This window comes from Bos indicus x Bos taurus, chromosome 10, assembly GCF_003369695.1.
Source record: "Bos indicus x Bos taurus breed Angus x Brahman F1 hybrid chromosome 10, Bos_hybrid_MaternalHap_v2.0, whole genome shotgun sequence".
In the NCBI taxonomy this organism is placed as follows: domain Eukaryota; kingdom Metazoa; phylum Chordata; class Mammalia; order Artiodactyla; family Bovidae; genus Bos; species Bos indicus x Bos taurus.
The window spans coordinates 48,930,374-48,945,857 of NC_040085.1; the positions used below are offsets into that span (position 1 = coordinate 48,930,374).

General features: G+C 41.4%; 1 protein-coding gene across 3 annotated transcripts in view; it reads left to right on the forward strand.

Annotated features, from left to right (window-relative positions):
• RAB27A (RAB27A, member RAS oncogene family) overlaps nucleotides 1-15,484 on the forward strand; it is an 80,933-nt gene that overhangs the window by 60,653 nt on the left and 4,796 nt on the right. For all 3 annotated transcript variants that reach the window (XM_027553959.1, XM_027553958.1, XM_027553960.1), the window contains 2 exons: nucleotides 968-1,071; nucleotides 6,033-6,156. In XM_027553959.1, coding sequence (XP_027409760.1) covers nucleotides 968-1,071; nucleotides 6,033-6,156 — 228 coding nt within the window. The remainder of the gene's footprint in view (nucleotides 1-967; nucleotides 1,072-6,032; nucleotides 6,157-15,484) is intronic.

Consider the following 15,484-nt stretch of genomic DNA (forward strand, 5'->3'; position numbering starts at 1 on the left):
TTGTGTCCAACTCTTTGTGACTCCATGGGCAGTGGCCCACCAGGCTCCTCTGTCCAAGGAATTTTCTAGGCAAGAATATTGGAGCAGGTTACCGTTTCCTGTGTCAGGGGATCTTTCCCACCCTGGGATCAAAGCTGCATTTTTTGCATCTTCTGCATTGGCAGGCAGATTCTTTACCACTGGGCCACTTGGGAAGCCCAAATCCTTGGTGGAGAGGGTACAAAGAAAGGGGAAATTGAGTCTGATTACCATCACCCTAAAGCAAAGAATGGTTCTCAGGGATAAGGGATTTCTGTAGAGACTGAAATTAAAAGGTCATGAATGGAACACATTGTGATAACCAAGTCAGGCTTTCACAGGATGGGGACGACACATACACAGCAAGCACCATTGCTTTTGGCCTATTTAACTTTTAATTGTACAATAAATTCTTGGCTGAGACAAAGAGATCATGAGCTAGTTCTTGGTATCCCTGTCCAGAAGGCTGGTTTTTCAAATCACATGGCTTATTAACACATAAACTTCTACCAGTTAGATAAATAACTTATTATACACATTTGGAATATCATCATCTAATTTGTTAAATTAAAAAAAGTTAGTTTTTATTTTAAAAGAAAATTGCAATAACTTGGCATTTTCGAAAGTCTGTATATGTTTTCAAATATTTTTTCTTGTTCTAAATACCTATTTACTATATTTTTAAGATACTCAGTGTCATTGATTATGTACCTAATTTTACACTGTTGAAACTATTATGTAATAGCCTAATTCAGTAAACCTTGTGCAAGTAAGATCTATGCATAGTGTGCATGTATAATGCGAAGTTAGTAGAAACGATGGCATGTTGTTTAACATCTGACTTGTTATTGATGAACTGTTGTAAAAGGCTTGAGGGGACTGCTGGTGGCTTTGTGTTTCAAAGAGTAGGGGTGTGGTTTAGGTGACCAGTCTGCTTTTATGTTCCCAGGTTTCGTAGCTTGACAACTGCCTTCTTCAGAGATGCTATGGGGTTTCTTCTGCTTTTTGATCTGACAAATGAGCAGAGTTTTCTCAATGTCAGAAACTGGATAAGTAAGTAGTATTGTCTCCCTGCCTGTTTCTTCCCACTCCCTGAAACAGAATCTTTCTTATATTCTACTTCTTTTGTAAGTTATTTTGTAAGAGCTCCTAATGCTATTTAAAATGCTATTTAAAGGAGCACGACTGTTAGTTCAGGAACAAAGATAACTGAAGTCTTCTGCTTTCCCTGGTCATGCTAACCTGCATTTGTTGAGTGCATCTTGCACTGTAGATCCATGGAGTGTTTTCTGTGTAATCTCTTCACCAGTCTTTCCCACAAAGAAGACTCTTATCCCCATTTTATAGATAAGGAGACAGAAGCCTAGAGAAGTGCTATCGAGTCTGATACCATCCCAGGGTTCAAAACATGTAGTACTTAACCCTTTTGAAAAATTAATGGATCCTAACCCTGTATCAAGGTCTCTTCTGTATTTAAAGGGCCAGAGCACTTGCCAGAAGGATCTTGTCATAGAAACCTCTAGAACTGCCTTGGCCAGAGTGGTCCCCAGCACAGTATACATGAACCTGCATTTGGCTTTTTGGAGACAGCCTGATAGCTTACAATATTGGTTAGTAGTCATTTAGAATCCTACTACTTGACCAAACGTACATTTTCCTCTGTTGGTTGTATTGGTGGAATCATAGAGAACCTACTGGGGAGGCCTGAGATATTAAATTCCTAACAGCCAAATCTTTAGAATGAACTTATTTATAAACCCCTGCTGCTAAGTCGCTTCAGTCGTGTCCAACTCCGTGCGACCCCACAGACGGCAGCCTACCAGGCTCCTCCGTCCCTGGGATTCTCCAGGCAAGAACACTGGAGTGAGTTGCCATTTCCTTCTCCAATGCATGAAAATGATAAGTGAAAGTGAAGTCGCTCAGTCGTGTCCGACTCTAGCGACCCCATGGACTGCAGCCCACCAGGCTCCTCTGTCCATGGGATTTTCTAGGCAAAAGTACTGGAGTGGGGTGCCATTGCCTTCTCCGAAACCCCTACTACATAACAATTTCTTATAGTTTCAGTGTTATGAAAGGGTAATGGGATGTAATTTTTATAGCAGAAAACCTTGTTTCTAAAAATGAGTTTTGAAATAAGTAATTGATGAATGCCTTGTGGTTTTCAAAGCATTTTTACATAGTTTGTGTCCAGTCCCCATGTTCCCCCCATGAGGAGATCTAGGGAGGTGGTGTATCCTCATTTTAGGATAAAGATGCTTAGCCTTATGGAGTAATAGGCTTGCCCAAGGACATGGAGCTTTTGGCTTTTGGTTTAGTGGCCTTTTTGGGGATGGGGGGATTCAGTGGCTTTTTATGCTCTTTCTCAACTAAGCTAATCACTAAGAGTTGAAGAGCTATTTAGTACTTTAAATATAGGTTCCCCGGGTTAGTCATGCTTACTGGGCTTCACTTTGTTAAGTGCCTGTCTGAGTCACACACCCTTTTGGCTGAATGGCAGTGACTATTTCTAATTGCTTATCCTTGTTCAGTTCTGGGGCTTTCTTAAGCACTTTCCAAGGATTGTTGTAAGAGATGGGCTCATAGAATCTTAGCACAGGAAGAGCATCAACCCACCTATTTTTCACTGGGAGAAACCGAAACTCAGGACAAGGTAAATCTCATCCATTTGGGCTTCATGGCTAGTTACATGAAGGATAAAATCATGTGAAATTCTGTGTATTATTTTGTGTTTTCCTTATAGTGTAAAAGAATTCTTCTTGCTCAGTTAGGCAAAGAAAACATACATATTGGAGATTTCATGTCTTCAGTGTAAAGTATTCACTGTCAGAAAGATTCAGTGTCAGATGTATTAATAATAAATCTTAATTAGGAATAAAAATTTAATTATATATATTTTTTATTTTTCCTCTGTCTGTTAGTAGTTTGAATATTAAGGGGATCATTCTTCTTTGGGGGGGTCAAATTAAATATATATTTAATGTATATTATAATATTTAATGTATTTTGTATGTTTAATGTATTTAATATATATAAATTATATATATATATATATATATATATACACACAAGCATATATATATGTGTACATATATATACATATACCAATGGTGGATAGCAGAACAGAGGCAGTATTGCATTGAACCAGTAACTGAGTCCTGGGTGCGAAGGCAGAGACCAGGTCTGCACTCTCTGCTTCTCCAGAGATGCATTGCAGTCCTTTCTCTCTTGAACCCAGATCTCTCCTGTCCTCATGGGAAACGGGTAAGAGTCCCAAGTTGATCCCTGCTGAGCTTAGGAGACTGAACAGAGATCTGTGTCCTCTGGGCCTGAATTTGAAATCAAAGAGGAATCAGATAGTGTTGTCTTACTCACCTGTCCTTCTGGAGCTTAAGTATGAACCAGTTGTGCCCACAGGCAGCATGTTTTGTAGGGAAACTCCAAAGTAGCCTATATTTCTAAACTGTTCTTCTGTAGCCTCACATAAGTGGGACAAGAGCCCAACAAGTATATTTTTAACATATTTTTGCCTTTATATTTTAATTCCTATTATTCCCTCTGTCTGAAAAGCCCTCTCCATACTTACTCCCATTGTCTTAAAATTTTAGAGTTCAATTTACTCTTTAAAATCTGACAAAATATGGCCCCCATGAAATTTTCTGTGATAACTTTGTTGAATTAAATTTGTTCTCTCCTCTTTAAAAAAATTATATTAAAATATAGTTGATTTACAATGTTGTATTAGTTTCAAGTGTACAGCAAAATGAATCAGTTGTACATGTATCCATTCTTTATTTTTTAAAGATCTTTCTCCATAAAGGCCATTACAGAATATTGAGTCGAGTTCCCTGTGCTATACAGCAGACTCTTATTATCTATTTTATATATCCTGTGCTGTGCTTAGTCGCTCAGTCATGTCCGACTCTTTGCAACCCCATGGACTGCAGCCCACCAGGCTCCTCTGTCCATGGGGATTCTCCAGGCAAGAATACTGGAGTGGATTGCCATACCCTCTTCCAGGGGATCTTCCCAACCCAGGGATTGAACCCAGGTCTCCCACATTGCAGGCAGATTCTTTACCATCTGGGCCAGTGGGGTGTGTATGTCAGTTTTATTCCTCTCAATTAGAGTTAAGCCTCCTATTGTGTTTTGTACTACTTACACATGATCCTTACCACATACCATATCAAGTTGTAGTTATTTATGTATGTGCTTTTTTTGTGTGAGATATTTTAAAAGAATTCATAAATTTATTTTTTATATAAATAATTCACAACCTTTGTAGAAAAGTTAGGAAAAAAGAAAAATGATCAATTATCATACTTCCCAGACTCCTCAAAATAAATACTATTAAACATCATTACAGGTAATAAACAACATCTCTAAATGCTTTATTGCATTAAAAGAATGATTTTCAAGTGTGAGCATGCATCTAGATCCCCCCAGAGAACTTGTTAAAACAGATTCCAGACCTCAAACCCAGCCTTCCTGCTTCAGTAGATATGGGGTGGTACCTGAGAATTTGCATTTCTAGCAAGTTCCCAGGTGATGGTTGTTAGGCTGCTGGTCCATGGACCTTACCTGAAGACTAACTGAATTAACTCATTTAACCTTTACCTTACCCCTATGAAGTAAATACTGTCATTGTCTTCATTTAAAGATGGGGAAACTGAGGCACAGAGTGGCCATGTAACTTCCTCAAGGCCACACAGCTAGTCAATGGCATAGCCAGGATTCAGCTTTAAACACCTTCAGTCCTGAGTTCATTTTCATAACCTTGACACTGAACGGGTAAGGTGTTAATAGAGCACTGAACTTCCCTGGAGGCCAGAAAGGTTCCACAGTAGAAGTGACTGAGAGGCAAGTTGTAAAGGAAGTAGGGGATGTCCCTGAAGGAAGGCTGTGTTTGGTTATTCAGGGTCTAGGGACAGAATGCATAACAGCCTGGAGACCGAAAGGATGTGGCTGTTGGAAACGGTACAGTTTGGTCTTGCCTGTATAGGTCCTGTTCCCCGCTTCCGTCCTGTGAGGGCAAAGGGCAGTGCCCTGAAATTCTGCACCAAGTATCAGGCCTCCGTTATTGCTCAGTAAATACTAACTGACTTGACTTTCTCATGATAAGATATAATGAACATGACTTGATAATGAGGAACTAATGGTTAACCATGATAAAAAATAAATTAGGCCATACATTTTTGAGGATGTCTTATTGTGCAAGTTTGGGTTACTTTAATTTCACTGTGAGGCATGATGAGTATGAAATAAGACTTATTTTCCTTATTTGGGAGATTAAACTCTTTAGCTTAGTTGAAGTTCCCTTGCTTTTATTACTGTTAATATGCCTACTAACAGATTTTCATGTGAAAAGAAATAGAAGCTACAGAGTGAGAATTGTAGTCTTGTGCTTCTTGGGTCTGGTGACAGAATCATTGACTATATATTCTGGGTTTTCTGTCTTCATTTGATCCTATATTTTGTTTGTTTCAGATAAATTGATTCTGCCTTAGGATAATAGAAAAATGTGAAAAATATTTCAGATAGAAATAGGTTTATAGAAAGACAATTCATTTTTAAAATGCCACTGCTGTAGAGAGAAAATATATGAAAAACAGAGCTTTAAGGTTAGTCATGAGCACTAGGAAATCCTCCAAGTGTGCTTTTTTCTTTTCAAATGATCTTCATAAAGAAAATAGCTATCTGGTATGTGTGTGTGTGTGTGTGTGTGTGTGTGTGTGTGTACGTAAGTTTTGGAGGGATAACAATTTCTCCCATTCCTCTCCAATATAAATAAGCTGGAGTATGTGCATAAGGGCAGGATTAGTTTTACATCTCTGCCCCATCCATTTAGTTTTATAGCTTAGGGTATTGGTGTTTTGAAAGCATTACAGAGAATTATGCACTTCCTTATATCTGTATATCCATTTACAGTTTTAAAGCAGTTTTGCATATATTCTGCACTGATCATAGACTTATATTACTTAACTATAATAAATTTTCTTATCTTCTTCTACTAATAGGTCAGCTACAAATGCATGCATATTGTGAAAACCCAGATATAGTGTTATGTGGGAATAAGAGTGATCTGGAAGACCAAAGAGTAGTAAAAGAGGAAGAAGCCAGAGGACTTGCAGAGAAATACGGGTGAGTATTTTTGGGGAGGATCTACAGCACAAATTTCTGATGCAAGCATTGGCACGTGAATGGGTAACAAAAAGGGCAAAAGCAAAAAACTGAGAGGGATGTAGGCCTTGGGAGGAGGTGTCAAACACCTCCTTTGCATATTAATATAACATGATTTGGGAACCGTAGAAAAAGCCATTGGTGAGGGCCTTCATTCAGTGCTTCAGTACCATTTTCTCAGTCTCTTGGTGTTTGAAGAAAGACAGCTTCAAGGACAAACACCCTAACTGTGTAAGGCCTCCTTTCCAAGATGCAGGTACAAGATGCCCAGGTTAAGGAAATTCTGTATATTTATTCAGTGAGGAAAATTCAAAGCCAGTCCATATTCTGCTTTGGCAAGTTCCAGGATACAAGAAGGCCTTCTTGGCCTTGAAATACCTATGCTGGTGGAGGAGTGTGAAGATCTCCTTTGGTTTAAGCTGTTTTTTTGTTGTGTGTGCTTAGTCACTTCAGTCATGTCTGACTTGCAGGCCCCATGGATTGTAGCCCTCCAGGCTCCTCTGTCTATGGGATTCTCTGGAGCAAAGATACTGGATTGAGTGGCCATGCCCTCCTCCAGGGAATCTTCCTGACCCAGGGATTGAACCCGTGTCTCCTGTACTGCAGGGATTCTTTACCACTGAGCCACTGGGGAAGCCCCATTTTTGTGGTGGAGAGTCAGCTAAATACTGTCTTCCTCCTTGAGCTCAGGGGGTAGGATCACAGTAGCAGCAGCATTCATGGACATGATAGAAGGGGTCAGCCACTGCTCAATAAAGTATACAAAGCAATTTGTGCTGTACTTTCTTCCTCCAATATAATGAGAATGCAAATGCGCATGTAATACTCTTATTATCAGTGGGAGACAGCAAGTAGGGTAGAGAAGGAAGGGGAGGGAGGGAGAAAGAGAAAGGAAGAGAGAAGGGTGGTGTGGGTGGTGCACTGTGTGTAGAGGGTGTTACCGCCTAGTGGCCTCTGTTGTTAGACAAATCCAAGGAAGCTAGAGGAGGGACTTGGCCTTTTTATCGTGTGAACCCTGCGTTTTTCTTTTTTGGGCTGATAGAGTTCAGAAAGCACTCAAGGATGGGGTTTACACTGGAGAGGGAGTGGAAGGATAGGTTGACTGGGCAGGAAGGAACCAAGAGTCTGGAGAGATTTGAATACTAGGGAAGAAGAGTAGACTTGATCTGCAGGGGCTCAGGAAGTTGCTGAAGGCCTTTGAACGTGGAGTGCTGTTATGAGTACTTCCCCAGGTCAGTCTGGGGCGATGGGGAGGATGGAGTGGAGAGCTCCTGGGCAGTCCCTGTGAAGGGTTGCTGAGTGTCTGATGCTGAGGCCCTTAGGATGGGCAGTCAGAAGGGAAGGTGGATTTGAAGTGGGGAGAGCCAGAACCAGCTGGGACCATGACCACGGACTGAAGCTGTGTCAGTCCCTGTTGCTTTTGACCTGGATGGTATGGGTGCCCAACAGAAGCCAGTGCTCTTTGCACAGAGCTAAACACAAACACACCTGGCCCAGAAGCTGGAGGAGCTAAAGGAGGATCTAGGGGAAGGTGGAAAAGGAGACAGGTCTGGTTGCTGGTTTGTGCCAATGAGATGAGCCAGCAAATAAGCGACAAAATGTGAGTGCCACAGAATGGCTGCTGCTTCACTTCTGCCCTGCGTCTCTCTGTGGTCCACCTTAACTGCAAAGGGAGTTCTGGGAAGTGTTATTCAATCTAGACAAGTTGACAGATCATAAAGCTACCACAGATAGAGAGTGGGGCTGGGCATTGGTGTCTTTTAAAAACTCTCCATGTGGTTTTTTTTTTTTAAAGCAATGGTCCCACTGACTTTTATTTATTTATTTATTTTTAATTAATTTAATTTTTGGCTGCACTGTGCCTTCATTGCAGCATGTGGGCTTTCTCTAGTTGCAGCAAGTAGGAGCTACTCTTTAGCTGCGGTGCACAGGCTTCTCATTACAGTGGCCTCTCTTGTCGGGGAGCCCGGGCTCTAGGTTCACGGGCTTCAGTAGCTGTGGCACATGGGCCCAGTAGTTGTGGCCCTTGGGCTTAGTTGCCCCATGGCATGTGCTGTATTCTTAGACCAGGGATTGAACCCACATCCCTTGCATCGGCAGGTGAATTCTTAACCATTGGACCACCAGGGAAATCCCTCCATATGATTTTTGGAGCAGAACTTGAGAACCTCTGACTGAGGTGATTCTGAAGTGGGGGCTGACCAAGCTCTGTGGGCAATTCTGATCACCTGATATGCCCACTTCTATCTTGATAGTCACTTTTGTAAAGTAGTGGAAGGAAGAGGGATCAGATACCATGGTGGATTCTGAAGTGTTGAAGCGGGCGGCTGTGTTGCAATGGGTGAGGAGGAAGTAAGTGATGAAGCAATGGAAGCTGTGGACCTAGCTAGACCAGGCTTTTGAGAAGTGTATTTGCAAAGACAAGAGAAAAAAATAATAAAATAGGGCAGCTGGGAAAGTTAGCTAGACTCAGCAATTGTATTGTCAAGTGTTGTGGGGGGTCTGGATTGACTCATTCCCTCTCTGGGCTTTACCTGCCCTTTGCTTGTTTCCTCTGTGACCATTCTCAGGATTCCACATCCCGCCCAGTATTGGAGAGCCTGCCGTTACCTTCTGACTATATGGAGACTCCGGGTACGAAAGGGGCCGCCTTTCCTCGGTGCTCAGCTCAGAAGATCTGAGCAGTATTTTGTAAGAGAGGCTCAGTGTAAAGTTTCTGAACTAGGTTAAAATGAGCAGAGGAGAGATTAGCAGATAAAATAGTGGAGGTAACCAGTCCATTTTGAAGGAGATCAGCCCTGGGATTTCTTTGGAAGGAATGATGCTGAAGCTGAAACTCCAGGACTTTGGCCACCTCATGCAAATAGTTGACTCATTGGAAAAGACTCTGATGCTGGGAGGGATTGGGGGCAGGAGGAGAAGGGGACGACAGAGGATGAGATGGCTGGATGGCATCACTGACTCGATGGACGTGAGTCTCGGTGAACTCCAGGAGTTAGTGATGGACAGGGAGGCCTGGCGTGCTGTGATTCATGGGGTCACAAAGAGTCGGACACGACTGAGCAACTGATGTGATGTGATCTGATCTGATCTGATTGAAGATGGGAAGGGATGGAAGCAGACTTCCCTTAGGATTTAAGAAGCATAAAATAGAGTTCTGTAGGCTGTTGGGAGTTTTGGAGGAAGGTGTAAAAGATAAATTTGGTTCACATGGATTGGACAGATTTGACATTTAAGTTTAATGATTATTTTCACAGAAATCTTTTTTTCATTTTTAATAATTGTAATATTTTCATTAGTTGTACATGCACTAAAAGACTATATTGGTTAATCCATCTATGTGCTAACAATCAGAAGACAGTAGTTTATGGGATATCTTCATATCATTTGTATGTTATCTGATAAATTTGTGGGTTTTGTTACCGTTGCATTACCGTCTATCCTCAGTTCATAAGAATGGGTTGTTGGTTCACAAGTGGCTCTCTGAAATATACGTGTATTTAAGGATGAAAGACTATGTCTTAGAAAAACTTTGCAAACCTAATAAAAACATGCTGCAGTGCAAGTAAGAAATATAAATGTGTGTCTGCTGGGACAAGTAAATTTGAGAATGAGAACTTCATGCAGCAGCCCAAAATAGAAAGGGTGAATTGGATGCATGATGATGAATATTTGAAAATTTATTTTTAGTAAACTAAGAATCCCTTTACCCCTAATTCCCTCCCCCCCTTTTTTTGCTATAGCATTTGTTTAAATTGTAACATGAAGCTCTTAGGTCACTTCCTAATACAACGAAGCAATGTGGCCCATAAACCAGCTTTTTTAGAACAACTACAAAATAATGCTTTCCAATATTGAATAATATTGACAATGAAATCAGAGAAGGGAGCAAAACAGAGGGTTATTCAGATTTGTACTTCTCCCAGTCAAAACCATGATATTCACTTTGTTGCTGAAACACTTTAAAAAATATCTGTGAAGTCAGTGACAAATATGTTAGAAGAAAAAGCAGAAAGCATATTGGCAACATTCCTCTTTTAGATGGTACTATTAGATCTCAGACTTACGTGTGCCGCAGCATCACCTGAACTCTGGGTCCCACTGAGTTTCTTAGTTAGTGGGACTGGGATGAAGCCCCACATTTTACATTTCTAGCTGATTCCTAGATGTTGCTGCTACTAGTGACTGAGGATAGCACTTTGAGAAGCACCCGTGTAGGTGTCAGGTTACCATGAGCTGTGCATGCTGGCAGATATTTTCCTTGCCCACAGAACTGGACAAAATGATGGTGCAACAGAATATGAAGCAGGTGTCTACTTGTGCCACATTTGGGGAGGGACATGTGCTCACCGACTGATCACTGGAAAATCCACGCTAAGTCCAGGAGGATTTTTTCTCTTACACAGTTCATGATATCAGCTGTGGTATAGATGGGGCAAGGACATGGATTGTTACCAAGCGAGCACGAGCCATAAGCTTATAGGCAAAGACTTCACTGTAGGTGAAAATGGTTGCATCTAAGTGTCCTTCTGTCCTCTTCTTTACTCACAGAAGATAGGTGTTGGTCAGTATAAGCCTTTTTTTCTTGATTCAGGGTTAAGGGAAATAGAGGACATAATGACTATGGTGAAAGTATGATAATTGAATATATGTATATCACATGTGCTGTGCAAAGAAATAAGCAGTAAATTTTCACAGAATGAGATAAAACTGTCATATAACATTGTATTAGTTTTAGGTATATGACTTAATGGTTTGATTTATGTGTATGTTGTGAAATAATCACCACAATAAGTTTAGTTAACATCCATCACCGGTGTAATTACAGTTTGTTTGTTTTTTCTTTTTTGCTGAACCTCAAGGCATTTGAGATCTTAGTTTCCAGACGAGGGGTGGAAACTGGACACCCTGCTGTGGAAGCATGGAGTCTTAACCACAGTCCTGCCAGGGAAGTGCCCTGTAGTTACAATTTTTTTTTCTTCTTGTGATGATGAGGACTTTTAGGATCTACTCTTAAGGACAGCATACAGAAGACAACTCCGCCCCCCCCACCCCGCCCCGCCCCCGCCACCCGCCACAACTGGAGACTACTGGCTAAAGATGAGAAAGGTGCTCAAGAGTTTCTGGAACGGAGGATGTGTTAAAAACTTTTATTTACAACATTAATAATATGAGTACAGACCGTTTCTGGGATTCCCAGTCGTTTCGCTCAGCAGGCGGCACTCAGTATTTCATCTAGTCTGAACTAGACGAAATGTATGACTAGCTTGATCTCTGGTGCTTTGATTCTTTGAAAACTTGATGATATCTTCTCTTTATTCAAGAAATAAATAATGACTTATCATTGGGCACATTTTAAAACCACACACAGAAGCTGAAACTAAACAGACAAGACTGATTTCCAGGGCCCCACAGAGCTCAGAGGATGATCTGGCTTTCGTTTGGCGCTCTCTCCCAGGGTGCAGCAGCGTGTGCCTCACCCTTCCCCCTAGAGGCTTGTTCACTCAGCAGCCAGCAGGCTATAAAAAGTAGCGAGACTCGCTTTTTAGTTTAGTGAAAAATTCCTCCATCATTTGTGGATACACATGTGAGCCAAATATCTAAAACCGTTGCACGGAATCACCAAATACGCTTGCTTTTCATTCCTGGGAACATCTAACTGGGACCTGGGATAGTCTCGTTTTGTAGAAATAAGTAAGAGAAGAGAGAACACCTAAAAACTGGATCCTAAACTATGACATGAGCTGGATATAGGTATCTTGGTGAAAGACTGCAAATGATCATGTCCCCCTCATTTTCTTAAATTTAAAAATTTGTGGTGTACCTATTTATTAAAAGCACATCAAAATTGGTGTTCTGCAAGTGTTCCAAAATCCATTTAGTGCACATGTATGGAGTGATACCAGTTAGCTGCACAGGATTTTTTCTGAAGGTTTGACGAACGGCTTCCTAGTTGTTCTGCACTAGCACCATCGTGTGGCGAGAAGGAACAGGACACCTGTCTCTATGCTTGACAGTGGGGCAGTTGATCCACTTGAATTTAAGCTAAGATTACTAAATTTTTGCCTGGAAAGTTTTAGGAAAAGCAGAACATTATGTTTAGAGAAGAGAATCCCATTGGGTGAACATTGATTGAGCACTTGCTGGACGCTAAGCTTGTGTTAAGCCCTTTACCTGTATTATCTTATTGCTTCTTTATTAAGACCCCATGAAGCACTGTTATACCTCTTTACAAATACAGAGAACTGTTCGGATAAAGTAGCCCAAGTACCTTCTAAAAGTGAACATCAATAAGATATGGACATAAAAATATGTTTGATTCTATACTATAATTTCTATGCTGTTAGGACAAGCTGAACAGTCCAATTTTCAAATGTGAGCACAGGGCATCATTTTTTGTTTGTTTGTTTGGTCACACCACATAGCTTACAGGATTTTAGTTCCCTGATCAGGGATTGAACTCACGCCCTCAGCAGTGAAAGCTCAGAGTCCTAACCACTGGACTTCCAGGGAGTTCCCAGAGACATCATTTTATGATGGAAAGAAAGTCTTAATTCAGGATCTTTGCTGTCCATCTCATTTAGTTTACTTTTTGTCTGGCAGCTCAAAGAGCTGAGGGTGGCAAGGAGTGATCTCTATCATTCATTTATTCCTATAGGAATAAAAACCGTATTACCTCAGTTGCTTGCTGCTGCTGCTGCTGCTAAGTTGCTTCAGTCGTGTCTGACTCCGTGCGACCCCATAGACAGCAGCCCACCAGGCTCCCCCGTCCCTGGGATTCTCCAGGCAAGAACACTGGAGTGGGTTGCCATTTCCTTCTCCAATGCATGAAAGTGAAAAGTGAAAGTGAAGTCGCTAAGTTGTGTCCGACTCTCAGCGACCCCATGGACTGCAGCCTTCCAGGCTCCTCCGTCCATGGGATTTTCCAAGCAAGCATACTGGAGTGGGGTGCCTCAGTTGCTTAGAAGACTCTGAATAATTAGTCTGAAGATTTTAAGGTTGTTAACCTGACTTCTGGTCACATCACCTGGAGGTTCACAAACGGTCAGAAAATACACTTTTAATTTTTAGTTTGTTAGTAGAATTTGAGATTAAAACTCTATATCTTCTTAATATTGTACCTCTTTTAATATGAGTGACTTCAAAATGTATGCTTTCACTCATATACCCTGAAATTCTATCAAGTAAGTGTTTACTTAAGTTAGTAAACATTAGAGAATAGCTCATAGTTCTGCTAGAAACATCAGTCATTTGTTGCTCAGTTGCTCAGTTGTGTCTAACTCTTTGTGACCCCATGGACTGCAGCATGCCAGGCTTCCCTGTCCTTCTCCATCTCCCAGAGCCTACTCAAACTCATGTCCATTGAGTTGGTGATGCCATCCAACCATCTTGTCCTCTGTCTTTCCCTTTTCCTCCTGCCTTCAATCTTTCCAGCATCAGGGTCTTTTCCAATGAGTCAGCTCTTTGCATCAGGTGGCCAAAGTATTGGAGTTTCAACTTCAGCATCAGTCCTTCCAGTGACTATTCAGGACTGATTTCCTTTAGGATTTATTGACTGGTTTGATCTCCTTGCAGTCCCAGGGCCTCTCAAGAGTCTTCTCCCACACCACATTTCCAAAGCATCAGTTCTTCAGCACTCAGCCTTCTTTATGGTATTAATCAGTAAAGTAAGATCTGTTTTCTCTCAGCATTTAATGATGATCACTTATGGTAGTAAGGAATGGTAGTAAGTATGGTTTGACAAGAACTGGAGGGAAATGAATGCTTTGGAGCATGAAACGCTTTGGCTAGGACAGATCTGAGGGAGCCATCTCTAATGTAGAGAAGTATAATTCAGACTACTAGAATTTAGGGCAAGACTAGAGATTAGCTTCATAGTGGATTGAATCAATTTTTGTGGGCTAGTCTGGAAAGTTAATGTTTATAATCTTGGTAAGGTCTCTTGGAGCTATGATTTTCCACAATTCAGTGATTCTATATATTCTGAGTTTTAAACAACAAAGTTAAAAACAAACTTTTGTAACCCATTACTGTGTTTGAAATAGAAAATGTTTATTAATGACAGATTTGTCAGGAACAACACATTTCTTATGTGTCAGACTCCAATCTAAGTCCTTTAGATGTTAACTCAATTAATCCTTAATAGGAAGATAGTGATATTTTCTGGTTTTATGGATAAAGCAACTAAGGCACAGATATTTATAGTTTGCCAGTGCTACACCGGAGAAGGCAATGGCACCCCACTCCAGTACTCTTGCCTGGAAAATCCCATGGGCAGAGGAGCCTGGTAGGCTGCAGTCCATGGGGTTGCTAAGAGTCGGACATGACTGAGCGACTTCACTTTGACTTTTGACTTTCATGCATTGGAGAAGGAAATGGCAACCCACTCCAGTGTTCTTGCCTGGAGAATCCCAGGGACGGGGGAGCCTGGTGGGCTGCCGTCTATGGGGTCGCACAGAGTCGGACACGACTGAAGCGACTTAGCAGCAGCAGCAGTGCTACACAGTTAGTATGGAGTTGTAATAGGATTTGAATCCAGGCAACCTGGCTCCAGAAGTTATGGCTGTTAACCATTGTCCAGACTGTCTTTAAGTGTCTGACTCTTTGTGACCCCATGTACAAATGGGGTCCCCTTTATTTAGTCCACTGGGCACTTCTGTGCATGGAATTCTCCAGGCAAGAATACTGGAGTGGGTGTTGTTGTTCAGTTGCCAAGTCATGTCCGACTTTTTGTGACCCCATGAAGACTGTATACCAGTCTTCCATGTCCTTCACTATCTCCCAGAGTTTGCCCAAATTCTTGTCCATTGAGTCAGTGATGCCCTCCAACTATCTCATCCTCTGTTGCCCCCTTCTCCTCTTGGTCTCGATCTTTCCCAGCATCAGGGTCTTTTCCAATGAGTCAGCTCTTTGCATCAGGTGGCCAAAGTATTGTAGTTTCAGCTTCAGCACCAATCCTTCCAATGAATATTCAGGGTTGACTGGTTTAATCTCCTTACTGTCCAAGGGACTCTCAAGAGTCTTCTCCAGCACCACAGTTCAAAAGCATCAATTCTTTGGTGCTCAGCCCTTTTTATGGTCCAACTTTCACATCCATACATGACTACTGGAAAAATCGTAGTTTTAACTGGGTAGCCATTCCCTTCTCCAGGGAATCTTCCTGACCCAGGGATCAAACCCTGGTCTCCTGCATTGCAGGTAGATTCTTTACTATCTGAGCCACCAGGGAAGCCCTCATGTATAGGTTCTATCATTTTTAGACTATTTATAATTTTTTCATTTATGCCTT